We start from the raw sequence: 27,180 nt of genomic DNA, 5'->3' as shown, positions 1-27,180 counted from the left end.
AGTTTTCAGGCACAGCTAGAAGGCATTACACCAGAAGACAAGTGAGCAGACTGACAAGTATCTGAATGATCAAGATTGAAGAGCCAAACTGGTAGAGGGGTGGCTATTTCACCAGTTCTATCTCCATTCTGTGGGGCGTTGCTTTTCCACTTAGGACCATCTGTACCTTTGTGTACACTGGCCTGTAAGTGGGCCTTGTATACATCCGCCTCTCTGATGTCAGCTTCCACGTGGTGCAATCGTGACTAACGAGAGTCTGGATTGAGGCTGTCACAGAGAAGCCTCGGGTGGCTTAGCCTCTGTACAAGAAATGTCATTCTGTTTCATTCTCCCCTGCCCTGGCTGATGGGCAGTAGCTCTATCCTATATTCCGTGGCCATTTCCCGTCGTATGTATGTATTTGGGCACCTGACGGAAAGGCAGCCAATCCAAAAACCTATGTTGTAGGAGGCCCTGTCTGAATCCTTTCTTGGAGATTTGATTTTAGCAAACAGAGAGACTGAAGCAATTATCAAGGGAGGACAGGAAGGGAGGTAAATTAAGAGATGCCTGAAGCAAGTTGGTGGGGCCAGACAGACCCTGAGATGTCACAAAACAATGAGCAAGATAAAGTTAGGATAAAAACTTTATCCCCAAACTGGCAGAGCAGCATAGATAGAAAGAGAGAGAGGAAGATTCCTCGCCTGCTTTGATGTCGACTCTCTTTAATTACGGTTCCACTTGACCTGGATCTTTACAATAGGCCTTCTAACTCTTGGCCATAGAAAGCTGAGTGAAACATGGCAATTTAAACTTGAGACTAAGGAGAACATACTGGCACTGCCCATCGTGACGGAACTTCTTTAGCAGAAACATCAGTGGTTCCTTCTGAAGTGCCCGGTGCCCGCCTCTGCATCCTCCCTGAAGAGGGTGACGCAGTCTCTAAGGCTGCTCCTAGTGGTTCCTCGGGGCAAGACTGGCTGACGAGCACAGACCCCCAGGACCGAGCCTGGGATGAGGGCTGTCCTTCTTCATGAAGAGTCACACTCACGAGGGCGCCTGCGCGCTGCCAAAAATGCAGCTCAGATTAGCGGGAAGCAGACTGAGAACTCCAGATGTTTAGAATTAGGATGACTATAAGCAAATTTCTCTGCCCAGATCCACCCAGCTTGCTTTTTAAAATTATTTTTGTATCTGGTAAACAAACCCATATTCTCTCTCCCTCTCCTCTTTTTTTTTTTTTTGGTTGCAAACAGACTAATTCTTTAGGGAATGATAATACTCATTACTGGTTAACACAGTTAGCTCTTCTTTCTCCAGAAATTGCATAATTCACACATCAACATGATTGTCTCAATTGGTAGTTTTGAAAACTTGGGACTTCAGTATAAATGCTACCATCTGCAAAAACTCTTCAAGACTGGTTTCATTGCACGTATGGCACCTCATTAATATTTTTGGTTTTGCCAACTTTAATGTCAAAATGTTACTTTAGCCATGAACTTTTTTTCACTATAGCATATCATGACATTGATCTTGGTATCATTGCCACGGGAGTGGGGCAGGGACATGAGGTAGCAGCTTTTGCGTAGCAAACTAATCTGAGTTTATGCCTGGAAATTTCACCTGTGCGTCTATGACTAAGAAGGGTCCGCTCCTGTACTATCATTGCCTCTTCTTCAATAATTTGAATTAGGGGTGTCTCCAGCCAATCTGAAACACACATTTCCAGAGGTTCTTATTATTATCCCCACTTTGCCATCACTCTAACATGCACGGACCAATGTCCAGCCAGTTCGAAGGCTCCTTTTGATACACCACAATAAACAGGCTCCTCCGATCGCCCTCCACACGGCCTAGGAGAAGGCTCTGTCTCTAAGCAGTCCCATTTCTTCACAGTCAGCTGTCAGAGACAGACCCCATTAAAAACAATGACAGCCAGTCTCAGGAAGCTTCTCGACTCAACCAGTTTGTGCAAGGTTGACACCCACCTGATGCCTGCTTCACTCCTTGTATGTTTCCACTCTGATATATGTTCCAAACATGCACGTACGCATGCGCAGACACGCACATGGGATCCTTGCCTGTGCGTAGATGGAGTGATTGTGACGTAGTTGACAAGAGAGTTGAAAGCTACTTATGAGAGTCCTAAACCGCAACATTCCTTTTACAGGGCCGTTGTTCTAGAGAGAGCTGCAAGTACCTCCACCCCCCTACCCACTTAAAAACGCAACTAGAAATTAATGGGAGGAACAACTTGATCCAGCAAAAAACTGCAGCAGCGATGCTTGCCCAGCAGATGCAATTTATGTTTCCAGGAACCCCACTTCATCCAGTGGTGAGTACGGCGCGTCTAATGACGGGCTCGATGATTAAAGTGTGGGTGCGGGGAAGGCCACACTGACCTGAGGCGGCCTCGCTCGGCTTTGTCTCCGGCTACAATTACAGCAAAGAGTTTTGAAGCTAAAGGGATGCTGAACATAAGTTTTTAAAAATTAGGCAAGTGGAAAACTGTGTGTGAGACAGGAGGCGAAGACCATTTCTAATCAATAGCTGAGAAATAGGCGTCGCTCTGGCTCGTGCTCCCCAGTAAACTCTACGCTTGTACCGCCTTGGAATGGTACTTGTTTTACATGCTCCTTTAGAAGATGAATTGATGATCTTTGTAAACAAGAGCGTTCCATGCCTCAAACTGTTTTTTTTTTTTTTTTTAGCAAGGTAACTAACAGATAGATTATTTAGTTCAATGGCATCATTTTAAGAATGAGGAAAGGGAGAAAGCAGAGAAGTTAAGTGACTTGGCCAGTGGGATGCAGCTGGTGACCTGTGGAGCCGGCCTGGGACTCAGACGTCTGGACCCGCCTGCTCCACCCAAAGCAGGGTGCCTTAGCCAATGACACCCCCAGTCTCTCAGAGGCCTGATAGGGCCGCTGCAACACGGACCAACATGAAACATATTGTATTACGTAACGATTTCTCTCTGATCCCACGGTATTTCCTAGTCCTTCCTTAAAGGCCTGGAAATTGTTTTAGGAATGAAGCCCTGGAGGCAAGCAGTGTATTTGGCTTTGGCGGATTTCATTTATGTTTGTAAATTATTTGTCCAAAACAAGCTAATTTTTTTAAAAAACAAAGCCAGTGAAGTGAGTGAAATTTGCTTTTTTCTTCTTTAAGTACATACACAAAGGACTGTCATTTAAAAATCAGTCTTTATTGTATGAAAATTCGATGTTATTGAAAGCTGCTAAGTTACATGGGATAGCTACCAGGGAGTTCAATTTTCTTATGAGATGTGGGGGGCATTGCTCAGGAAGAGGGGCGAGGACTGGGGGAGTTGTTAGTAAATCTGCTCTAGCTCAAGTCAAGAATGATGGCACAAAGTAGCCAGAAACCAGCTCTGCCCGGATTTTTTTAAAGTGCCAGCTGCAGGGGGCTCTGAGATAAACAGGATAGAATCGTCTTCGGGGAACAGACAGATCCATGGGAAGGGCAAAGTGACATTCAGGCCCTGGGAATGACGATTTTGGATGAGGCAGGAAAGCTGCTTGCGGGAGGCCCCAAATACGTGAGCAGGCCAAGTAGAGGTTGGCCTCAATTGCAGGACAACACAAAGTTCCGAACACATTTAACACCAAAAATAGGCATTTAAGTGGATCTACTTAAAACCACACACGTATACGTTATGGTTCTCTTTACTGACGCGTGGCTAAGTTATTTTATTCAATTACATAAATGCTAAAATAATGTAGTTATATGATATGAAATAAAGTCTATGGGAATACATTTAGAACCACCGAGGTCAGCGTAGTAACACCGCATTAAATATCTCACTCATGTTAATCACTCACTTCATATTTATTTAGAATTCCTAAGGATTGACCCTGGTATCAGTGACGGCAATGTGAATAAGAAACTTTCATCCCTGTTGTTAACTACCAGTTGAACTTTTGTTGAAAGTTATGTTTATGTATTATCTAAAATATTAATTAGAAGTTCATCATCGTGATTATGAAAAGGAAGATTATGTTTAAATATTTTAGAAGAGATTTTTAAATTACAAGAAGTATTAGAATGAAAACTGTGAAACTTAATTATCAGCTCTACCAACAAATAATTGCAGAGTCTCAGGAATTAATCTGTGACCTAGTCCAGGGTAGTAGGCCCAACAGTGGCCCTGAAGCGTACGTGGGACCCATAAAAGGCACCTGGAACGGAAACACCATCTTTGCAGGTATGATTAAGTAAGGCATCTTGAGATGAGGAGATCCTCCTGTGTCTACACCCCTCAGACACCTAGCTTTCCCCCCAGATAATCAGCAACCCTCAAGGCAGCACGAGGCAGTAGCCTTAACCTGACTAATGGTCACAGGATCTGGGCTAAAGATACCATCTTGACCGAAGTGATGTTTCATTTCCTGAGCCCTCTGCTGGAAGCACCCCCTGGCTACGTTCCCGTGAAACCAGACAGAAGTACACCGGAAGAGAGCTCAGTGCTCTCCGCAGGACCTGAAGAAATCATGCATTCCCCTGACCTCACCTCCAACCAGTCAGCTCCCCAGCACAACCATGATGTCTTGTGGTTTTGCCCTCTAGAATCTGTAACCTACAAGCCATTGGAGAGAAAATCCAGGCTTTTGAGCCTTAGCTTCCCGGTCTCCTGCTTGGTACTATTCATAATAAAATAGCCAGTATTTCCCTACTGCAAGAATGAATGAGCGAATGAATGAATGAATGAATGAATGAGTGAAATGCGATCACAACCTTGTAAGAGAGGACACAGGGAGCATTGACACATACAGAAGAAGAGAAGGGCAATGTCCCATAAAGGCTGAACCTGGAGTGATGTGGCCATAAACAAGGAATGCTCGCAGCCACCAGAAGATGGAAGAGACAAGGAAAGGATTCCTACCTACAGCCTCCAGAGTGAGTGTTGTCTTGCCAACACCTTGAGTTTGGCCCAATTAAACTGATTTCGGATTTATGGCTTCCAGAACTATGAAAGGACAGCTATGTGTTGCTTTAAGCCACCAAGTTTGTGGTAATTTGTCAGCTCAGCCACAAGAAACTAATACATGCAGAAGTCGCTTAAGACAAATAACTCGATAAACATAGAGTAGCAAGTACCACTCCGTCTTTAGGATTCCTTCTGAGTGAGACTGCTCTATAGTTTTCTACTCCCTCTTTCTCCCATCCACTCTGAACTCTCTCGCCCATGACCTTCATATTTCTAAACTGCTGATCACTTTCGCCTTCGTTGTATTCATCCGAACTCTTAGCAATCTTCAGCGCGGGTATTCAGTGTCTCCCTTGGGAGCACTCCTTTTTCTCCGGCCCTTCCTCTCCTGCCTCTGTTATGTTTTTCTACTATATGTTGAGGCTGCTATGTATTGCGGTCCCCAGCAGTGGACATCTCTCTCAGCTACCCTCTTCCTGGTCTCTTCCGTCCCGTGACTGCTAATCATCTACAGGGTAAGGACATTCCCAAATGTATGTTTCCCATCCAAACGTCTCCTCTGAGCCCCAGGTTCCTATATCCAACTTCCTACTGACCTCACCTTTATTTAAATTTCTCGCAGAAATTCAACGTATTAAAAGCCAAATTATTTATTCCATGACGTTTTCATTTAAGTGAATGCAACCAGCAGTTTCAAACCTAAACCAAGCAGACTCTCAGGCATACTTTCTCATACCCAGTTCATCAGTAAGTCCTGACACGTCTACCTTCAAGGCCATCAGTTGCTCTACCGTTTCACTGGAGACAGAGCCTAAACATGTAACCTTGACTATGATCTATAACATTGTCTGTGATCCGGTCCTTACCCACCTCCCCAACTCATCATGGCCCACTCGTCTTACACCCACTCAGACCAAACCAAACCTTCAGTTCTGTGAACACCCAAAGTTCTCCTTTGCCTCAAGGCCTTTGCCCTTACTGGAAGTATCGCATTACCCTTCACATGGTAACTTCATCACATTCGTAAAGACTCCAAATCTAGTCCCTGCGATTCCCTCCCAGTCTCCATCCCTGTCAGTGAGGCCTCCTCCTTTCTACGTAGCCTTAAAAATGAATTGTGATTTTGCTTTTCTTGCCCATTAGAGTTTAAGTTCAATAAATGTATATATGGTATTTTGGCACCATGCCTATATCAGTAATAAAATGCAAATCATTCTATCCTCTCATAACGATTCTGTCTCAAATTCACTATATTTGAAAATTCCCCTCCACTTTGTTCCTCCGAGCCATTTTTCTCTCCCCATTTCTGGTAGGATATAACAGTAATTCTTCTTTTCTTTTCCTTCCCAGCACACTGCCCCACCACCACACACACACACAACCTTTGTGTTTTCACTCAAGATAAAGAAGTAGATGGGTAGCCATTAACAGGATAGTGATTTAAGAGCCTGTATACTGTGGTCCTTGGGGACAAAGTCTTACATTGAGTATTCTGCCCTCCTGAGATGCATCTGGGAATAAAGGGATGCCATGTTTGAAGCCTTTCAGTTTGAGTACCCAGTACCTACCCTTTGAAGTGAAAGCTTTCTAAACATATGAACTCTCACACTCTCGTTTTAAAAAGTCAATTGATGAAATTTTAGAGCCATAAATATCCCAAGCCACTTAGTTATTCTCCTCGGTACCACCCCTTCCTTGCCACTACAAAATATCAAAGAACATGTGGGCGTGTGTGTGTGTGTGTGTGTGTTAAATCTTTGAACCTAGATCTACTGATGCAATGTACTGAGAAAGAAGAGTGGACCATTCTGGGGAGAGAAACACAGAAACATGGAGTGAAGTACAGAGGGAAAAAAAATAGCAAGACCAGCATTTCAGGAGCTATTTTCTTCCAGAAGACGTTCTGTGGCTCTCGTCCTCTGGCCTCTCCAGCTGCAGTTAGTGTGAGAGATGACAAGCGCCAAGTGGATCCCATCTCACACAGCCTGGCCACAGCCCTCCTGCAGAAACCACGCGCCAGTTCTCCCAAGCTCTAGCTGGGATGCTTCAAGGAACGGAATCATTTGGAGGGGCTGCCCTTCTCTTTTCTCGGCCGCCAGCTAAGAACCAGATTTAGACGCCAGGAGATATTCTCAGCCCAGACGCTCCCTCTGGAAGTTTCATTAGAATCCGGGATCTGAGAACCCATATTCCCAGGCAGCAGCACTACCTCTCTGTCCTGTAGAAGGCCCTGGATAATTGTGGGACACAGATCCCCACTCACACACCCTCTTTACTCTCCAAAAACATAGGGACAGCTGGTGGTTTTTTCTTCTTTTTTAAGAAATTATCAGCGAATATAGTGAGGGCAGAAGAATGGAAATAGCGTCAGACTAGGAGTCCAGAGTCCTGGTTATTTTGTCCTGACTCTGTCATGGCAGCAATGACCTTGGATAATCCTTTCAGTCTCTCTGCTAAATTGCTTTCATCTGGAAGACTGTGACATTCTCACTGCCACACGTGCTTCCCATGGACAGTGACAGGATTAAAGAAGACAGTGTGGGAATGCTTTGAGAAACTTTCACAGATGTAAGATATTACTGTCAATAATAATAATGATAATAATAATAATAATAATAATAATAATAATGTGCCCATCTCTGAAAGTTACCATAACAGCACTTTTTACTAATCAACTCCAATAAAAAATATATAACAAATAAACATCTAATTGAATCGATCTTTATACAGCCTCTGAACTTTTAACTTTTAGTTCCACGGGAAAGAAAAAATGTAATTTTCCCCGCCTGTATTTCAAACAAGAGAAGATATTTGCTGTATTTAATAATATTTTATATCTCTGTTATTGTTTCTGCTGTGCTGATTACATTCCTGTTATAGAGTCAATGGATAATTTGGGGGGAAAACTTTATTAATACTATTTTTTTTACACCACTAGTGATAGCTTCTATTTACTGGGTTTTGACCATGGAAAGTGGGAGGGAAATAAGACCTTGTTCAGCCTGACTCTTCAAGCTCTGGAGTTTTATTTCCCTTCTGCAGAGGAGGAAACTAAAGCTCAGAGAGGTTCATCTCCTCCCCAGGATGAGAAGTAATAACTGGCAGAGCTTTGGATTTGAATTCAGGTCTCTTCACCTACAATGTGTGTTGTTACTTTTAAGTCATATTCTCTATGGACGATGTGACAGCTATCATCAATAAACAAACTAAAACATTCATTTTCGGCCACTAAATTAGATGAGCATGTAATGTATTTTGGAAAGCAAAATTAACTACTTACAATAGATTTGTTGGTGTCCATAAAGGTTTCAGGAAATGAGTTTTGAAGTTCTGCGATCCGATCAATGGCCACGGTACAATCTGTATTTGTGTCACCTGAATGGCCCTGACCTCAAATGACCCACGGGAGAGGGGCCTGGGAATTTGCTTCTATAGAAAGTCAGAAATAGAAGTGTTGGGGTGGAGGTCCTTTTCTCTAAATGTTTGCTTTGATAAATAGTCTCTGGGTTAAATTACACATTCAGTACAAGTTCTTTTAATACTTCTTTTCCCTTCTCATCTATGACAACGGTCCCCAGGCTGAGCCACACATTAGAACATGTCGTAACTGTTTTCATTAATATCTCTATTAATGAAATTCCCCTCCAGCATTTCTGATACAGCTGGTCCTTTGAATCACTGATCTGTTGTGATTTATGACCTCTCAGGACTGATTTTTTTTTTTTAATACTGATATTATATCGTTCTTACACCATTTAAATCACTTGGCTTTGTTTCAATAGTATTAACTTAAAAAAGCTATAGTTACTGAAAACTACAACTTTCTATAATTATGACTCAAATGGGTTGAAAGTGAAAAACGTACACATATAAAATTTTGTACAAAGTCAAGGAAGAGAAAAATCCTGCCAGCTATTTCCCATGTTGAGACCTCATGTTGCAACTTTCTTCCAAAGTGAGTTTTCTGTCTGAGCCATAAAAGGCTAAGAGCCGCCGGTGGGAGTGCTGTGCCTGGCAGCAGACCTCAAAGACCATTAGAATCAGCCTCCGGCCACTTCAGGAAAGACTTTCAGCCTCTCCAACAACTCCCGACTCTCCATAACTCACTGTTTTCTAACACGATCACTTGTAAGAGATCTTTTTCAGTTATTGCTGTCAACAAAAAAATTTGTTTAATAAACATAGATTGTTATTTTCCCCATATGTTCAGCACCTCATTCAGAGACTTAAATAGACAACCAGAATGTTACCCACAATGTATAAATAAAGAAGGAGCAAAATACAGTCAACAGCATGGTTCCACATTGGAAAATTACATTAATATATCATTGTAAACATCTAAAAACGAAAAGGTTAAAAGCCATCCAATAACTTAAAAAAACCAACCGACCAACCAACAAACAAAAACTATTAGGGTCAAAAACTATTAGGGTCCAATTCAGTATGAAATTTAGTCTAAGAAAAATCTTTATCTAGCATCTTAAATTTTTAGCATCAGTTCTTTAAAAAGTGAAGCGAAGTTTGTTGTTCTCTTAGATGTACATTGTTTCCTTTCTGAAAGGCATATTTTTAGGTGGAGCTTTAAAAAATAATCATCCAGTCAGCCCCCTAGCATATGTCTTCTCTGGACAAGAAGGATAGGAAGAGAGAAGTTTAATTAGCTACTGTATGCCTTTATCACTGCTGCACTGATTTTGTGACCCAGGAAACCAAACCAAGTTCTATCAGCTGATTGAAAAGTTCAAGCTTTTCCATCCAGTCTTTCAAAAAGGGAAAATTCGTTCAAGACATATTTGAGCTAGAGGAGGAAATAGCAGGTCTGTATTAAAATTGCAGATGGGTTTTGGAAATATACATGCTAGTGAATATGGAAACATACTGGTGAGTCTGAGAAAAATAAAATGCCAAAGTAATACCCCCTTTTTGAGAATGTATAAACTTGGTCAATCAATAATCAAGGTATTTTTATTCCTCTCCCTTTGAGAAACATGTAGGAGGAATCAAAGATTATGAATCAGTATGTCATAGGTTTCACTACATTAGTGTTATAACATTTAATAGTTTGAGATAATGAGCAATGAGAGTGAATATTATTTTGTTAAGGACACTTTCATAGAAATAAAAGTTTAACCTGTTCCCTGTAGTTAGGTTTCTATGGTGTTTTCCCCTATTTTTGTATGGTTTTGGGAAGAGAAGGTCTATATGGATGTAATTTTCATTAAGCAAAACAAAACAGGGAAGTTTAATGAATGTTTATAGTTCAGAATTGATTTATTCGATTAACAAAGAGTCTTGAATACGATGAATCAAGTTTGCTCAAATGACACATGCCAGTGATTTTTTAAAGTTTTATTCTGAAGATATCTTAATCCTGTGTTATCTTTCCTTAACAGCCCACTTTTCCTGTAGGTCCCACAATAGGGACAAATACGGCGATTAGCTTTGCTCCTTACTTAGCACCTGTAACCCCTGGAGTGGGGTTAGTCCCAACAGAAATTCTACCCACCACACCTGTCATTGTTCCCGGAAGTCCACCTGTCACTGTCCCGGGCTCAACTACAACTCAGAAACTTCTCAGGACTGACAAGCTGGAGGTACTTCGATTTTATTTGTGGTTTGAAATGCCTTTGTGGTAGACGTGTACTTCTGTGTACGTGGACACGTGTAAGATATTACACACACACTCATCTAAAAGCCATGCATTCATGATTCTTTGGTTTGAACTTAAGACCAAGTATAAAGGAAATTCGTCTGTGGGGAAAAAAATAAGTTTAACCAAAAAGAAAAAAGAAAAAATCAGCTGCTCAGGGGCAAAATATTAACAACCGATGGAACATTGAATCAGTCACTGTGTGAGTCACAGCGATGGCTCCTGAAGGCCTCCAGCTGTGCTGGACGTTAATTTGATGGATCCTGGATAGGTCACAGAAAGGGCGAGTCAGAAGTCCAGAAGCCAGAGCAGTGGGGGACACTCAGGCACAGGGTGGGAGAAAGCAGGATTATGACCGTTGACTAAGTGGGATGATCATACATCAATATTTTAAGAACTATTCTGGCTGCCCTACAATGTTCCCGATTATCAGCCTTAGCTGTATTGTTGGTAAACAAGGGGGAACTGGGAGTCAGGTCGGGCAAATTTGTTGATTGAGATAGTGTTTTTAATTCAAATGTAAGTGTTCTATGAAAGTCAAGAGAGCGAGGGCATATATTTATAAAATATAATTCTTAAGTCACGAGTCAAGCCAACCCACCTGTACTTTACTGGGTAGTTTCTCTTTAATCAGGATTAGAGGATTCATCCATTTATCTTAACTACTATATCCTATGATATTTAATAGAGCATTTTATACAGGTGTGTAAAGATTTTAATAGATTTTTCAAAGAGCTTCTTTAATTCCACCACCAATTAAAGTTGCTAGGTGATGAATGTATGGTTAGGATGTACACCGAGGTTTCTGTTGAATCCTTCGAGAATGTTCTTTCCAATGTGCGTTGGTTTAAATAGTTACCCAGGAAATCTTGAGGGCCATAAAACGTTGCTGCCTAATATCAGTTTCAATCCAATGATGGATTGAAATCCAATGATGGATCTCAAAATGGAAAGACTATAAACTCTACTCGCTAGTGTTTTGATCTAGCATAGCCCCGTGAATGTTGAACACAGACCTTTCATGCGACTAGAAAGGTGTTTGGGGCTCCCCCTGCTGGACTCATGGAGCTTTAGTGCTTAGAAAACAAATTAAATCAACCGAATTGGGTACAAATTGTCCTTCCCAACAGGACTGGTGGACAAAGATATATGTAAAAAATGATCCACAATGACTTAAGCAAAGCAGCTTTCGGTTCATTTCAAACCAGGAATGAGGTCGGCTACACAGAGAGACCCCTGGTAAATGCTTAATGGCTGATCTCTCCCTCTGATGCACTCCCAGGCGGAAGTTCCATTTATAGAAGAAGGCTTACTCAGAATCTGTGGGAACATCTTAGTAATTTTTATTTTGTACATTTCATGAACTAAAGATAGAATGCTGGCTAATATTCAAAGTAGGAAGAGACAATGAACCATTTTGTGATTTGTATGTTTACTCTTCAACCCTGCATGGCCACTGGTTAGTGAAACTCTTTCCCAAGTATGTTTGACTTTCACAAGGCTTGAATGTCATGGCAGTGAAACTTCATGTCAGATCACTGATAATCAAGATGTGAGCCACCACGTCAATGCTCATGTATTTTTATTGAAACCTAAAAAAGAAAATAACTTAAAATTTTACTAGTAATTCTTTCCTGTTAATGATATTTATAAGATTTGTGTATATATGTTATTCATGTTATTTCATGTTATCAATATTCAGGGAAGAATTAAGAATACTCTTTAAATTCTAATGAAAACTTTCTTTGTACAGTAAACTCTTGACCCACCAGAATTCTCAGAACATGGAGCATTCTAGTTACTTGGGAATTCAGGCTTAAGGAATAAAAAAGAAATAACAACAAGACTTGAAAATGTATTCTGCTTCCCTTCCTTTCTTTCTTTCCCTTTTTCTCTTCCCATATTTCTCTCCTTTTAATATTTTTAAAAATATGTTTATCTTTTTTTCTGTGCCATTAAAACTAGTAATATGGTGCCCTGGCTGGTGTGGTTCAGTGGATTGAGTACCGGCCTGCAAACTAAAGGGCTGCCAGTTCTATTCCCAGTCAGGGCACATGCCTTGTTGCAGGCTGGGTCCCCAGTTGGGGGCATGCGAGAGGGAACCACACATTGATGTTTCTCTCCCTCTCTTTCTCCCTCCCTTCCCCTCTCTCTAAAAATAAATAAAGTCTTAAAAAAAAAAAAAACTAGTAATATGGTGACCTTCAGCTGAAAGTTCTGATGTCTTACATATTGTAGTTCTTCTGATTTATGATAAGCATAAATGACATTTGTAGAGCAGGGGAGACTTAGGAGAAAACAGGAGTATTCAGACAGACCCCAACCTCATTCCCCATCCTCAGGGAGGGTGAACAAGTCTGTCTGTCCGCCTGTATGGAGTTGCATGACCTGGCAGCTTAAGCTACGGTGAAATTATCCCTCCATGCAAAACCCTACCGCATCCCAGAGCCGTCAAAGTAGAAGATTTGCATGTGTATAAATGTTCAAATTATTCGTATACAATTTGCATATTATTTTATATATACATACACACACACACACGTGTGTGTGTGTGTGTGTGTGTGTGTTTCCCAGAGACAATGGAGGCCCTGTTGATTTTTTTTCTTATTTTAGCTGAACTGCATATTTTGCCTTATTTTCTCAGTGTCGAGTCTCTACCCAGGAAAGAGGGCGAAGCAAAACTTGAGCCAGTGATTATCGGAGATTCTGGTTACTTGCATTCTGGATAATCAGATGTTTATTGTAAATGGCACACCAGCCACCCTTAAAAGAAAAAAAAGAGAGTTCATTCAAATTTTTTTTTAAAAAGAGAACATGTCAGGGCCGCCCTCCCCGAGGTCGCATCTGGCGGCCCGCAGGCCCCCTTCTGCATTGTCTGCCCTTGTCGCCCGCGTGTCGCAGGTTTGCCGGGAGTTCCAGCGAGGAAACTGCGCCCGCGGAGAGACCGACTGCCGCTTCGCCCACCCCGCAGACAGCACCATGATCGACACAAACGACAACACCGTAACCGTTTGTATGGATTACATAAAGGGGCGTTGCATGCGGGAGAAATGCAAATATTTTCACCCTCCTGCACACTTGCAGGCCAAAATCAAAGCTGCGCAGCACCAAGCCAACCAAGCCGCGGTGGCCGCCCAGGCAGCCGCGGCGGCGGCCACGGTCATGGTAAGTGGGGCGCCCCCGCCCTCCCCTTCCTCCCCGCGAGCCCGGAGGCGCCCACCGCGGGGACTGGAGCGCTCTCCAAAACAGCTGGGAAATGCAGAAGGCCGCTGTCCCTGCCGCTCGGCTGCCTACGTTCTGTGGTTGTCGGCCCCGTTTTGTTTGGTCCCCCCTCCCTCCCCTCTGCAGCACAATGGGTAAATCCCTGGGGCGCAGGGAACCAAGGGCGGGGGGCCGGCGCCCTCCCCAAGGCCATGGCCCCCGTCGTGGCTGGGGCACGTCCTCGGCGCGGGGCCCAGGGGCCTGGGCGTGCACAGGGAGGTGGGCGCCAGAGCTTAAGGGACTGGAGAGGGAAGCTGGCGCGCCCCCGCTGCGCAAGAGCCAGGAGCGCTCCCGGAGCAGCGCCGGGGGCAGAGAAGCGAGTAGAACGGGCCCGCGGCCGGCACTGGCTCTTCCCAATTCCTGCTTCTCTCCTGCCTTCTTTTCATGCTCACAAGAGCGATGCTTCCTTCAGACTTTCTCTTCCTTTATGAAATTGCGTGCAGAACATCAAGTCATGCGACCGATGAAAATGGAGCCGTCCTGGCTGGTGCTTAAAAAATAAATAAAAAAGAACAAGGCCTGTAACCCAGTCTTGAGAACTTGAGCCATTGACCGTACTATCCCTTAGGGACCAGGAGCCTTGTCATCATCCTGGCGTGAGGCCCTGTGCTAGCTCCAGCCTCTCAGGCCCCACCCCAGACCCTGGGGATCAGAATTCAAATTTTAAAATAACCCCAGGTGGTTTGTATGCACGGTCACCTTTGAGAAGCACCTGCCTGGAACACGGATCTTGGCCTTATCTTGAAACTCCCTGCAGGGGTCTTGAAAGGTTCAGACATCAGCCCCTTCCCCCGAAGTTGTTTATGTCACTGGTCTGGATGTGGCCCTTTTTGGAAGCTGATTCCAACCAGCCACAAAGTTGCTTAAATGAAAAAGTGAGACTTGACTGGATCATGTATAGTGTCCTCCAAAGAGAGCAGAGATAAAAATAGGGCTCGGGGTGCCTGGCTCCAAAAACTTGAAAGCCAGTAGATATTTCTTTTTTTTTTTTTTTTTCTCTTCTCTGCTTTTCTTGGTCTGTCAGCTCCATTCTCTAAGACCAGTGTCTCCATACAGCGCTGACCATGACTTTGCAATGAGCCTACTGTGTGTAAGGAGTAGACGACCTGCGTTGATGGGGGTAAGAGAAGAATCGACCAGGTGCACACATAGGTCATTCCTGAGCCTGTCTGTCATCTTGAAGTCAAGCCTGTGCCTTTTCGCTGGGCCTGTCTGCTGACAAACTCATCAGGCTGCATGCAGGCCGCTGCAGCAGTGTCAATATATCTAGTTACCATAGTTTCCTGGGTTGTCACACTGGGCCCAAGTTTGGGATTCTAACGTTTCAGGGAATCTTGCAGCGTCATCAAAGACAACCCAAAGGAATGTAGTTCCAGAACAAAAGCCACCTTCTTTCTGACGATGACATGAAAACTACTGACTTCGTCATGTCTTTCTCGTGACGGGAGAGGCTCCTTTGAAACCAGCCTAGGCGCACTTGGATAAAGTCAAAGGATTCTTACTCTAGAAGCCAGATAACGCAGTACACGGAAGAAAACTGTTTTATTTCCTTATTTGAAAGGCCAAATGGAGTAATGAGTGCAGTCAGGAGATGTTAACATTCCATTCACCTGGGTTTCATATCTGAACACGAAGAATTTCTGTAGTGCAGTTTTTATTACTGCTCTCTTCTTTTGAAAATGAGTTTAAAGCTTTGATTCCAGAGAAAAGAGACGTTTATTTCCATTAGAGCCTTTTTTTGTTTGTTTTTTACCGTACCTCTTAAAACATGAACATCATCTTCACGAGAATTTTTGAAATGTGAAAATAAGCCAGACAGAGCTTCTCCTTGGTTATCGTAAGACAAAGCATGTCTGATCTCAAGCAAGCAGTCTTTCTTGACACACACGAGGAGACACCTATTTTGTAAAACATGTACAGGAACTTTGGATTCCATCCTGCTGGTTTACATCCTTTTGTTCCACATTAAAGAGGCAGCTCTGATTATTGTTGGGGTTCCCGGCTCCTCTTGCCAGCAAGAATGAATGCACGGAATAGGAGCTCAGTTAAAGAGAACCTCTTTCTCTGCATAGATGCCTAAGGAAGCTCCCAAGATGCACTGGGTTTGGCGATCTCTCAAGTCTGTTCTAAGCCTGAAGATTTTTCAGTTTAAGTAAATAATATCAGTCGCATGATATGCTCTAAGTCAGAGCATCTGTGTGCTACAGCACTGTACTGTAACATGACTACTCAGCCATACAGATTTCTTAATAGTCTACTGACGTGCCTCAAAGTATGAGGTATGGAAGATATTAATATGTATGCTTGATCCTTCAAGACCTTCATATTTCTTTCAAAAGACAAGATATTAGTGTCCTGGCTTAGCTCAGTGGATTGAGCGTCGGCCTGCGAGCTAAGTGTCGCTGGTTCGATCTTCCAGTCAGGGTACATCAGAGAAGGAAAACTCTGACTCCAAAAAACCTCCGCTGCCTTGCGGCATACCTCTTCAGGGGAAAGGCTAAGGGAGTAAACCCCGACAGAAAATCCGGAGCCGGAGTCCCTAAGGCAGTTTGATGTTGTAGTCAACACCGGCAACTCCTGCGGCGCACCTGAACCCAAGCTGTATCGACTCCGTCTTTCCCTTGGACCCTTCAGCTGCGAAGAGAGGGGGGGTCTGCTGCATGGGCAACAGCAGACCCTCCATATCACCCTGCCCAGGCTCTGTAGCTTCAGCTTCACTGGAGAGGACACTCCAGCGTCATCGCAAGATGTCGATTCAACACGGGAGGAGACAGATACCATGTCACTCCCGAGTCGGACTGCACAGCCATTCTCGGCGGTGCAGATAGACTCTTAAGAAGCTACACCATCGTCTCTCGAGACGGACGGCTGCCGATGAGTGTCTAGTAAAGATAAACCTACACTTTGGAGTGGTAGAAAAGGAGACACTGCCATTGTCCTGCTCTGGTGTAGAGCTCTGAGTTTCTTTACATTCTTAGATTATGATAACTTCTATGAAAGTTAAGTTTCTGAAAACTAAAATCAGAAAAAAAGAAAACATTAACCTTCTAGGTGATTTTCCTAGGGAGAAATAGTTACTCTTTCCTTCTCTACTTGGAGATTTCATTAAATGCTCCTTCGTTAAATCAAAACTTTATTCATAAATGTCAGCCTCTGGAGACAGGAATCTCTCTTCTAGTTAGCATGTCAGAAAAGATCACCCCAACAGCGGGTGTGTTCAGTAACTCCCAAAGACCGGAAATGTGAAGGGAGGAATTGAGGTCAAAATGATGTTGCGTTTCACCGTGTAGTTAATGTTCTTCGTGCATTCAGAGAGAACAGGCTGCGTAACCTGACTCATTGGAGCCCTGACTCATTGGAGTAAAGAAAATGCATTGCTTAGCAATATCAAACTATACAAGAAGGAACGATTTTAAATAAAAGTGTGTCATGGAAGTTACACAATGGAGCACTAACAACTGAGGAAAGAATGTCCAGCACCCAGAAGCTTTCTTATGGTGGAGCTTGTTGGTTTATAAGAACGTTCACAGTTCTGCTTTTGGAGCAATGAGCTCGTAATATCGGATGGTCTCTGTCAGAACGGTGTCCCCATTGGTCATTCTACATCTCTTCTCGACTTCTATTCCTTTCGCTTTATCTCTCGGCCCCCGGGCCCCGTAGCTCTTCTATGAAGTGATTTCCTATCATTTCTATACTTTTCATCCTGAAGCATCCAATGAGAATAAACAACCCTTTATTTTCCAAGGAAAATATCATTTACTGTTTCCCGTTTTGAGGGTTTACTACTATCCCATTTCATTCCAAATGCCGTAGTTCTAATTCAGAACTTTAGAATCTAACATTTGTATTTATTATGCAAACCTTAGGGATTTACCTATTGTGCTGAACATAAAAGGGGGGTATTTCATTTTTTATTTGCATTGGAGCTCTTCCTTTCAAATTTCTTTATTTTCACAGAATTTTCATCATAAAATTTTTAGACTTTTTTTTTTTTACAAGTATCAAGGAATAGGAAAAATTTTCATTGTGATCTATCTAAATCAATCAATATTTGTTATTATTTCAGCTGTCTAAATGAAACTATTTGCCCAAAAGTATGGTTATACGTTAAAGATTTATTTTATTTCTATTACTTCAAGCAGTACTTTGCTATTTTTCAGCTGTTTTTATTTTTAGCTATATGCTTGTTCTAGCCAAGAGTTCCACATCTCATTTACTGGGTTAGTCACTGATTGTAGCTAAAAGTACAAATAGAACTATTAAATATAAATTATTTTGTTGCCTGACGACACTAGATACCTTTTTAAAGGGTATTTTATTAGTATAATCCGGTAAGTTGTTTGAAATAAGTTGAATTCTAATTTCAAATGTGGTGGAAATTTAGAATGGATGATAAGTTAGTCAGTAGAAACAATATGATGGAATGAAAGTGGAAAATTCGACAGCCTTACTATTCAAATTCAAACCCTGTTGAGGCTGGAACCTTATTCCGTGTTGCCAAACCCAAGCTAGCAGAGTGGAGAGAAGAACTGAGACAATTATCCACGTGATTCAGACAAAAAATTAAGATCCAAACCCAAACAGTTTTGCCTAAATAATCTTGTGTTTGAATATTTTTTGCCTGAATTGGTTTGTCTCAGTTTGCCACTTCATTTTGTTAGGCTAGATCTTCATGGAAAATGAATACAATTTCAGATATTATGTTTTATCTTGACTTGAATCGTATGTACTCAGCACATGGGCTGTTTTCTATTTAAAAAACTGACTTATCAGAAGTTCTCCAGTTCTACGGCCCTTAAAAGTTTTGCATTTTTTTTCTGAAGCAATATAAAAAATGCTTATGGTGTGTATGCAAGCTGCTGTTTTGATTAACTTTCCTGAATTTCAAACATCTATATTTTACTCTCTTATATGCTTTTAACTAAGGTATAGTAGATGCATTTTTGCTTCGATACTAATTTAAGGTGTAATATTCATTTCTTTAGAGAACATTTTTGTTGTTGTGCATGCCTAGTGTTTTGTACGTTGTATATTGCATTCAGAATATTTTTTTCCTTCTCACCTATCCACAATGCAATGCCGTTCCCATGATGCACCTCTGCTTGCTGTTTACCTGTATGTTAATTCGCTTGAATCCCATTGGCCCACTGCCATCATGTGCTCGCTGCCTGTTATTAAAAGACTCAGTCGACTGCCAAAGCAATGAAGCGACCTCTCGAAGCATCTGTAGACCTGGTACTTTGACCTTTCACCTTTCGCTTTGCATGTAGCTTTTCAGAGAACCATCTGAGATTTGTATTACTTGTAAAATATTGGTTGCAAAATATCATTATTATTAATTAATGAGAAAATACAATAAGGTGTTTAGCCATCTCACTTTCGTATGTAATATGTAAAGTAAATTAATCCTACCAAATTGTAATACCTTTTCCAAAAGAGTGAAGCAAATTTATATTACTTGGCTCAGAAAATGCTCCTTGTAATTCTTCTTAACGTTTAAATTCAAGCAAGTGTCATTTAGTTAAAGCAAAGAGTAGGCTTTGATGATAACGCAAATGCTTCTTTCCCTCCTTAGAATAGTTGAACTCATGTTTAAAGCTGAAGCCATTTTTGCTGCGGTTGTTGATCGGTAGTGTTTCTCTTCCTTAGTCGAGATGCTACTGTTCGGGTGACAGAAATCATGCTTCCGCTCCCAGTAACCAATCCGCCCTCACTCGACATTGCCGCTCTTTAAGTTCAGGTGCATGGCACAGGCATCTCCTTAGCTGTCGTTTTTAAAAAGAATGTTGCGATTGATGATCTCTGTGGACGCTGACGACGGAGTGACTCTGAGTTACGCATCTCTTCTCCGATTCTTCCCTTCCAGGCCTTTCCCCCCGGTGCTCTCCACCCCGTACCAAAAAGACAAGCCCTGGAGAAAAGCAACGGGGCCAGCGCCGTCTTCAACCCCAGCGTCCTGCACTACCAGCAGGCCCTGACCAGCGCGCAGCTGCAGCAGCACACGGCGTTCATCCCCACAGGTACGCCGGCCGCGCCCCGTCCTGTCCTGTGTCCTGTCCGTGCGCCCTGCCGGTGCTGTGCTTCCTCCTCCGCGTCCCTTTGAGCTCTGGGGGGGTCGGGGGGAGGCTAGTCTGCAGGTACAGGTACAGTAAATACGGCCTGAAACTCACCATCGCCCGAGCTGTCAACATGCGTTGCGTGGCTTGGAGTGAGAGCGACAGGTTGTTAGGAGATTCTAAAGCCAAATATCCGTATCCAGTGAAGGGACAGGTTAAACCCATGAGAAGCAGAGAGCGAGCGAGTGAGGCCTTTTGGTTTCTTGCATTTACACACGCTGTAAAAAATCGTTTATGTAAATAAGACCTTTTATGTGTGACAAGTGAAATGTGTCATTAACCCTGAATGACCTAAAAAGAAACAATTCCTGTAAATACTAACCTTTTCTTTTCTATTCCTATTCAGAGCACTAAAACAAAAACAAACCAAAAAAAGAGGCTATTCAAATTAAAGCGATCCTCTACTCATATTTTTACATCCGTGCTATCTCTTTCACCATCTTTCTCAGCTTCCACTAAGTTTACAAATACAGAGAGCTCTTACCCTTGGTTTCTAAGCCAATGCCTGCTAATGATAGACGCTAAGGTACATTCACTCTATCATTCCACTAAAAGATGAATTATATTAATCGTAGAATCTCGAAGTTCAAAGAATCATAAAGATTCTTAGTGATCTTCTCATCCAGTTGATAGTTTTACAGATGAGAAAACTGAGGCCCGCCCCCTCCCCAAATGTGAAGTGACTTCCCAAGGTGGCACTACTCATGAGAGAGGGACCTAGAACCTGGTTTTCCTGTGATGAGTCCAATTCAGGTGACATGGCACTTCCTGGGCCTCCATGTGGGGAGGCCACAGAGTTCTCCTTTAAAGCTTCGTAGAAAACATCAGAGAAAAGTAAAGACACGAAAGTACAACGAGGATCGACCCTCCTCCGTTGCGTATCCACCTCCCTGACCTCAGATTTACAGGCACCTTCTATAAGGACAGGGTGTCGCCATAAATTGACTGTGGTTTTCACCTTTCAGTCTGTGTTAGAAGCAGGGAAAATATCCTCCTCGTGTTTTCTAGAGTGTCAGAAAAAGGAAAGGAAAAGAAAAAAGAGAACCAGAGTGGCTTAGGCCTTAGCAAGAAGGCTCTCTATTGTGTTCTTAGTTTCAAAGTCAAAATTTTGATCCCATGATAGTAACTTAAAAGGTAAATATAGATGAATAATATTTTTATCAAAAGGAACTTGTGGATCCTAATCCACATGGTTGGACTTTTTGGGTTTATTATCCATTTTTTTAAAAATTTCATAGCATATCAAGCGTTAACATAGGAGGGGGTTGAATAAATATTTCTATGGTATTCTTTGTATAAAATTTACACTTTGAAATGCATTATTAACCTGTTAACAATATATATTATAGTAAAAAATATAAATCACAAGGAAAATGGTTCTTAGTATTTAGTTTTCTTATCTTAGTTCTGCCTTTCTCTTAAAAAACACTCATAGACCGGAAGTCAGTCTTTAACGCAGGACTCACCAGGGCTTCACTTTTGTCCTGTTCCAGCCTTAATTAGTGACTTTTCATTGCAATTATAGCAGAGCAGCACTTGTACACGTGACCCATTTGATAGAACACGTTTGTAAAATAATAACTAGAAGGTAAACTCACCTTGAGGTCCCATGTGATTTCTCTGAGTGTCATTTTATAGACTTCATCACTAGATATTGTAAGAGACAAAAATTAGGGAAGAACATCCTGAGGGGGAAAAACCACAAATGGACAAGTCTGTTTTTGAGGGCGGGGCGATGGTGCCACTCCGTTTCCTGGAAAGGTCTGTGGAATCCTGGGGCTAAGCCCTGCCAAAGACCGAAGGCCTCCAACTCGTATGGAACACGTCCATCCCACAACGGTGGAGTTGCCAAATCGCTGAAAGCGTCCTCATTTTAAGATAGCTCACCTGGGAACCATTGAAAGACTTCCAAAGTGAGAAGGAATATCAGCCCTGGATGCAATGCCTTGATTATTATTGATGAAATGCATTGTATTGAGGACCCATTGGCTGAGCGGGTTGCGTATGGCTGTGCACGGCCGCCCTCTGCTGGACTCTTTAAGAACTAACTGTTCAAGTGTGTCCGGCAGGTGCGGAGCCGGCCTGGCCAACTTAGTGATGGAAACCTCACGCGTTTCCGTCTGGGACATGGTATAAACACCATGGTGAACCAACGTGTGGATCTCCTGCTCCGCAGTGGTATTTCCACATCTAAGAAGTTTCCACATGGTTCTCTTACGTGATGGAAGACGCTCATTTTATTAAAAAGGAATTAGCATCACCTTTACCCCACTTAAATCCAGAGCCTCAATGTCAGGTTTTATCTTGGTTCTGGTGGCTATTTCAGGCTTTCTTCCTCACCAGTCACATTCTCAGCCTAATCTTCAAAGGATAATGATAATAATCCTTCCTCGTTAATCGTTGTTTTCACCCTCTGCAAATTAAGCGATGATGTTCAAAAATATTTTTTGGAACTTAGGAGACGAGGGGCCCATTATTTTTAAACTGACAGATTTTGACTTTTCTATAAATACTTTAACAATTGTCATGCGTATGAAGTAAAAAAAAAAAAAAAAAAAACATATCCCGTTCTTCTGGAGGTTACCCTTTATTGACAGGTCATTCATAGGGAAGTTTTTGATGTACCACTAACATTCTCCCATTGACACCATGTGAATTTGGATTTTAGAAATTCTACCTTCAGGCTGTGGAGAAATTAACATGAAATATTACGTAAAATATGGGATCCTTCTCCCAAACCATGCTAATGTAATTATCATCTTGGTTGATGCCCTGGCACATTGGCAGTGGGTGGGAGTTTTTCTTTCTTTTTTTTTTTTTTTCTTTTTTGATAGAGATTATTTTAACCTAGTAGTTATACTTTTTCTTTGCTATGTTAGGAAAGTGGCAGAAACCACACACACTTACAGAAGTCAGAGCATAATACTTCTTGGCATTTCTCTGACAGGTTTATTCTGAGTTCCTGTAAGTGTTCTTATAGACCTTCTCACATTATTCTTCAAAATAGTTCTGCCAGTGGCAGGCATAATTATTTGCATTTTTCAGGTGGAAAAACTGAGGCCGTGTCTATGCTGCCAAGTGGAATATATAATTAATGGAATTATCCAGATAATTCTGAGCCCCAGATTCTAGAGAGGAAATCATTTGTGCAACTGAAGCGGAGAACATTTGAGAAGGCTTTGTCGATAAGAATTAGCGCCTTCGTGAACTGCTTCAGCCAGGAAGAACAAAGGCGACTCACTGACTCCCTCCTTGAGTTATTTGTTATATTGAAAATATAGAATGAGTAGAACAGGGGGAAATGCTAGCAAAATATTTCCCAGTGATCAGGAACCATAATGTTACATAAGGTTATCATACATCTCTGTGAAAGATGTGTTCGTATGTAGCAGAAACTGTACTTATATAAAACCATAACAAAACGTATATATTTTGTTCAATTGGGCAAACAGCACTTGAACACATAGTATATATGCTCTGGGTTCCAGAGCCAGGAATGGGAATACAGAGGAATTCAGAAGTAAGCGAAAACCAAATATCAGCACAGCAGGAAGGGCTACATTAGGGAAGAGCTGAGCTATTTGAGAGAGAAGGAGAAAGAGGCCGTGTGTCCAGCCGTTGGCACATGCGGTTGATAGGGAGAAAGAAAGACTTTCCATAGAAGGAAAACTTGGCTTAGCGCTTTGAAAGGAAGACTTCGCCAATGAGGGAAGAGCACCCCCACAGGGGGTCAGCATGGGTAGGGAAGAGTGTATGGAGGAATAGTAAATTGTCCATTGTAGTTATAGTGTAACGTACTTCAGGGGCAGGGGCTGGGGGGAGACCGGAGTGGGGTGAAAAGGCAGAGATGAGGCTTGAAAGCAAGATCAGGACCAGGATCTGGCATTCAGGGAGACGACCAGGCGTAACAAAAGCTCTGTGTTTGCAGCACTCATATCACTGTTGGGCTGCATAGAGACTGGGGCTCATCACGTTCATATAGCTGAGCATTTCAGCCATATCCTCAGAGGCCAACGTGGCGCGTCCTGTCCCGGCCCAGAATGACTGCAGGAGCTGCGGCTGGCGGTTGGAAATCAATGACATTCACACTCATGACACGGGAAGGCCCTCCCAGAAAGTCCCTCCATATTGGAATGCAAATGAGTAACATGTAATTTTCATAGGGATAACTTTGAAACCGGCCATGGCTGACTTTAAAATGAAGTCATGCACAAACTGGATACTTTCATAAATTTCAGGAACACATCGCTCCTAAGTCACCTTCACTAATGGCTGCGAACATCCATTCAACGAATCGGTCACCCCCTTTGTGTCCCAGACAGACATAAATACACCCTGCTCTCCCAAAGGGTACCGTAGAGAAAACAGATGACTATTCAATAAACATCCATCTAGCATTTCCTGAGGTGGAGAAACATTCTGTGGGGAAGATCAATGTTTGGACATGTTACATGTGGGACACTTCTCAGACACCGAAGTGGAAAGGCCTGGTGAACAGTTAGGTGAGAAGACCTGGAGCTCAGAGGAAAGAACTGAGCAGGTGCCATAGATCTGGTGGCCTTGAGCTCATAGATAGTATTTAGATTCTGCATTGAATGATATACCAAGGAAAAGTATAGAGTAGGTGAGAAAGAACCAGAACTGAGTCCTAAAGAACACACATATATGTGTGAAAAGGTATGTAGATATGGTGTGTATTATCAGAAAGTACAAGAAAAGAGTGGTTTGCTAGGGAAGGAGTGGCCAAGTGCTCCACGTTCCTGAGACTCAGGAAGTTGGGTGAGGATGGAAGAGCTCCTACGCATTGCTGACATGTGGAGTTCTTTGATGACATTAGCAGTTTCCGTGGAGAAGGAGAAAGGAAAGCCAAATCGGAGAGGATGGAAGAAGAAATGGGGGCAAGGAAATGAAAACTTATGTGTAGCTAACTTTCAGGAAGTTTGATTGTGAAGATTAGAAAGATAGTGTTGGAGAACATTAAGGTGTCACGAACAGGATTTTGAGGTGTTGGCATGTGTATGTTTTAAGTTGGCTGTGTTAGCATGTTTGCTGAAGAATCCAGTAGTAGCCAGTTAAATGGCCCCTTTTCCTGACTAGTTCATGGTAGTCAGGAAACGTACATCAGGCAAAAGAGTCTCCTCCAGGCGCGAACAGTCAGCAGAGAGAAGAAAGACCTTCATATCTCAGATTCTTCATCTCATATCTCAAAAGGCAGTTCTAAACCCTAAGGGGATGCACCTACGTGACACCCAATCTTCAGTTTTCTAAATCCTTACATTACTTTGATTTCCAACCTCGGGAACTGAACCAAAAGTAGAGAAGTATTTTTAATACAGTTCTTTTTTCAGTCCTCCACAAGACATGTCAGTATTTACGGTCAGAATTTTCTGATTCAAGTACATTAATAAGACCACCCACTGGCAAGGAAGGGCTAAAATCCTCCCTCCCCCACCTCCCGCTTACCCACTTAGACACCAACTTGAGGTTCCCAAGGAATTTTGCCAAAGGTCCCCCTCAAAGGTCACCCAAAAGCAGCTATGACAAAAACTCCTAACCCTGGTCCTTACTCGGCCCCAATTCTGCACTGTTTTGCCTCTGCAGTGTTTAGATTTTACTGCTGGCCACAGGTCATTCTGTCGCCGGAACCTCCGTCTTCCTGCCATGGAGGGAATAATCTAAAATTCACCTGATTTAGAGGATCCAGAGTCTTAATTACTGTTTTTATTATCCTATTGCTATTGACACAGAACCTTTTATAACCAAACAAGGAGACTATAATGCAATACAGTCGGTGTGATCCTGTGAACGCAAAACCTGACCTGGATTTAGGAACAGAACTCTATTCCTAGCCTTACCCTTGATTCACAGAACGCATGACCTTGGGGTCGTTACTATGCCTCAGATTTTTCATCTGTAAAATATCCACTTCCTACCTTGGAGAATTAACCTGATAATATCTGTCAAGTACTTTGAGGTCTTTGAGAAAGGACGCAGCAGCCTTATCACATGTCATTCTTATGAGAATCATGTCGATGGGTATGAAAAGAAAGTGTGGAAAGCAGTCCAAGGAGTGCGTTCTGAATACTATTGGCTTAAAATGAGTCAGATATATTTGTGTCAGTACTGGAAATGTGAATGGCTCTAAAAGACTGTGTTAACTAACCCTACTTATTTCTGGTTGTGCTTCAATCTAATCTCACTCTGAATGTTAACTCTAAACCGCTAACCTGTTTCTTTCCCTTTATCCACTTTTCCCACCTACCATTGCATGACATGCAGGCTCAGTGTTGTGCATGACACCCGCTACCAGTATTGGTAGGTTTCAACCTTTTTTTTTATTTGCCTTTGATATGATGTACAATACCTTCACTTGCTTGAAATTTATTTCAGAGATGGTAGAAATGCTTTAGGAAATGGTAGACCTGAAGACGTATTTGGCTTTAGAGTTAATGTATAAGTTTGTTAAATGTACTTGTATATTTAAGAAAATGACCATTTTAATGTGACTAGAACCACCGCTGCAGTACAGCGACCGCTACAAGACATAAAACCACAAGTACGAGTCTGCTTTTAACTGATCTGTATTTTGTTCTCTTTATAGTGTATATGTTTTAGCCAAAGGGGAAAAAAGAAAAGCTTACTTTATCAGAGAGGCAGGCTAATTTCATCAATCAATGTTTTAAAGTTTCATAGTGGTGTGCCTTTATCTCCTCTTTGCTGTGTGTTAGAATTATCAGAGTTTCCCAGAAGTATTTTTTTTTAAATTATAAATGGATGTATTTTAAAAACAAATATCTGACCTGCTTTGCTTATTATTCTTTTTAGTTTTGCATTGCTTTATTTGTGATGATGATTTGAACCTTAGCTTTCCCTTAGATATTAACCTTGAATAGCAGACCGTTAACCGCACAGAAGTCTGTCTTTAGGACGTATGCATTAGTGCTACTTAGAGTAAAGAAAAGCAGGCATTGGCCAGATTTGTCTGGCTATTTCTCAGTAACCATGTTAGAATTTACATGAAGGCCATGATTTTGCTGCAGACTTTATTGACCCAAATAAACCACAACCCCCAGTCATGTGAGTTCAAACAAGCAGCCCCCAACTGACCAAAAAAAAAAAAGTTGACCTTAACCACAATAAATTCTAAAAAAAAAATATATATATATATATCCTATCCCAAATTATGCCTCCATATTGAACCTTTGACATTTTAGAACTGT

At 42.1% G+C, this 27,180-nt stretch overlaps 1 protein-coding gene across 6 annotated transcripts in view; it reads left to right on the top strand.

Moving 5' to 3' along the window:
* The window catches only part of MBNL2 (muscleblind like splicing regulator 2), a 97,899-nt gene that overhangs the window by 49,454 nt on the left and 21,265 nt on the right, over nt 1–27,180 (top strand). For 2 of the 6 annotated variants that reach the window (XM_090258736.1, XM_090258734.1), the window contains exons 2-7: nt 2,153–2,317; nt 10,327–10,527; nt 13,485–13,748; nt 19,026–19,079; nt 19,711–19,864; nt 26,240–26,275. In XM_090258736.1, coding sequence (XP_090114862.1) covers nt 2,153–2,317; nt 10,327–10,527; nt 13,485–13,748; nt 19,026–19,079; nt 19,711–19,864; nt 26,240–26,275 — 874 coding nt within the window. Of the gene's footprint in view, nt 1–2,152; nt 2,318–10,326; nt 10,528–13,484; nt 13,749–19,025; nt 19,080–19,710; nt 19,865–26,239; nt 26,276–27,180 lie in introns of those variants that run through there. The other 4 variants (XM_090258738.1, XM_090258735.1, XM_090258737.1 and 1 more) reach the window with 4 other exon arrangements.

Source organism: Furipterus horrens, unplaced genomic scaffold (assembly GCF_987537825.1).
Source record: "Furipterus horrens unplaced genomic scaffold, mFurHor1.1.pri manual_scaffold_12, whole genome shotgun sequence".
Lineage (NCBI taxonomy): Eukaryota > Metazoa > Chordata > Mammalia > Chiroptera > Furipteridae > Furipterus > Furipterus horrens.
Note: the sequence above shows the minus strand (reverse complement) of the source record. Positions and strands in the feature narration are given on the sequence as shown.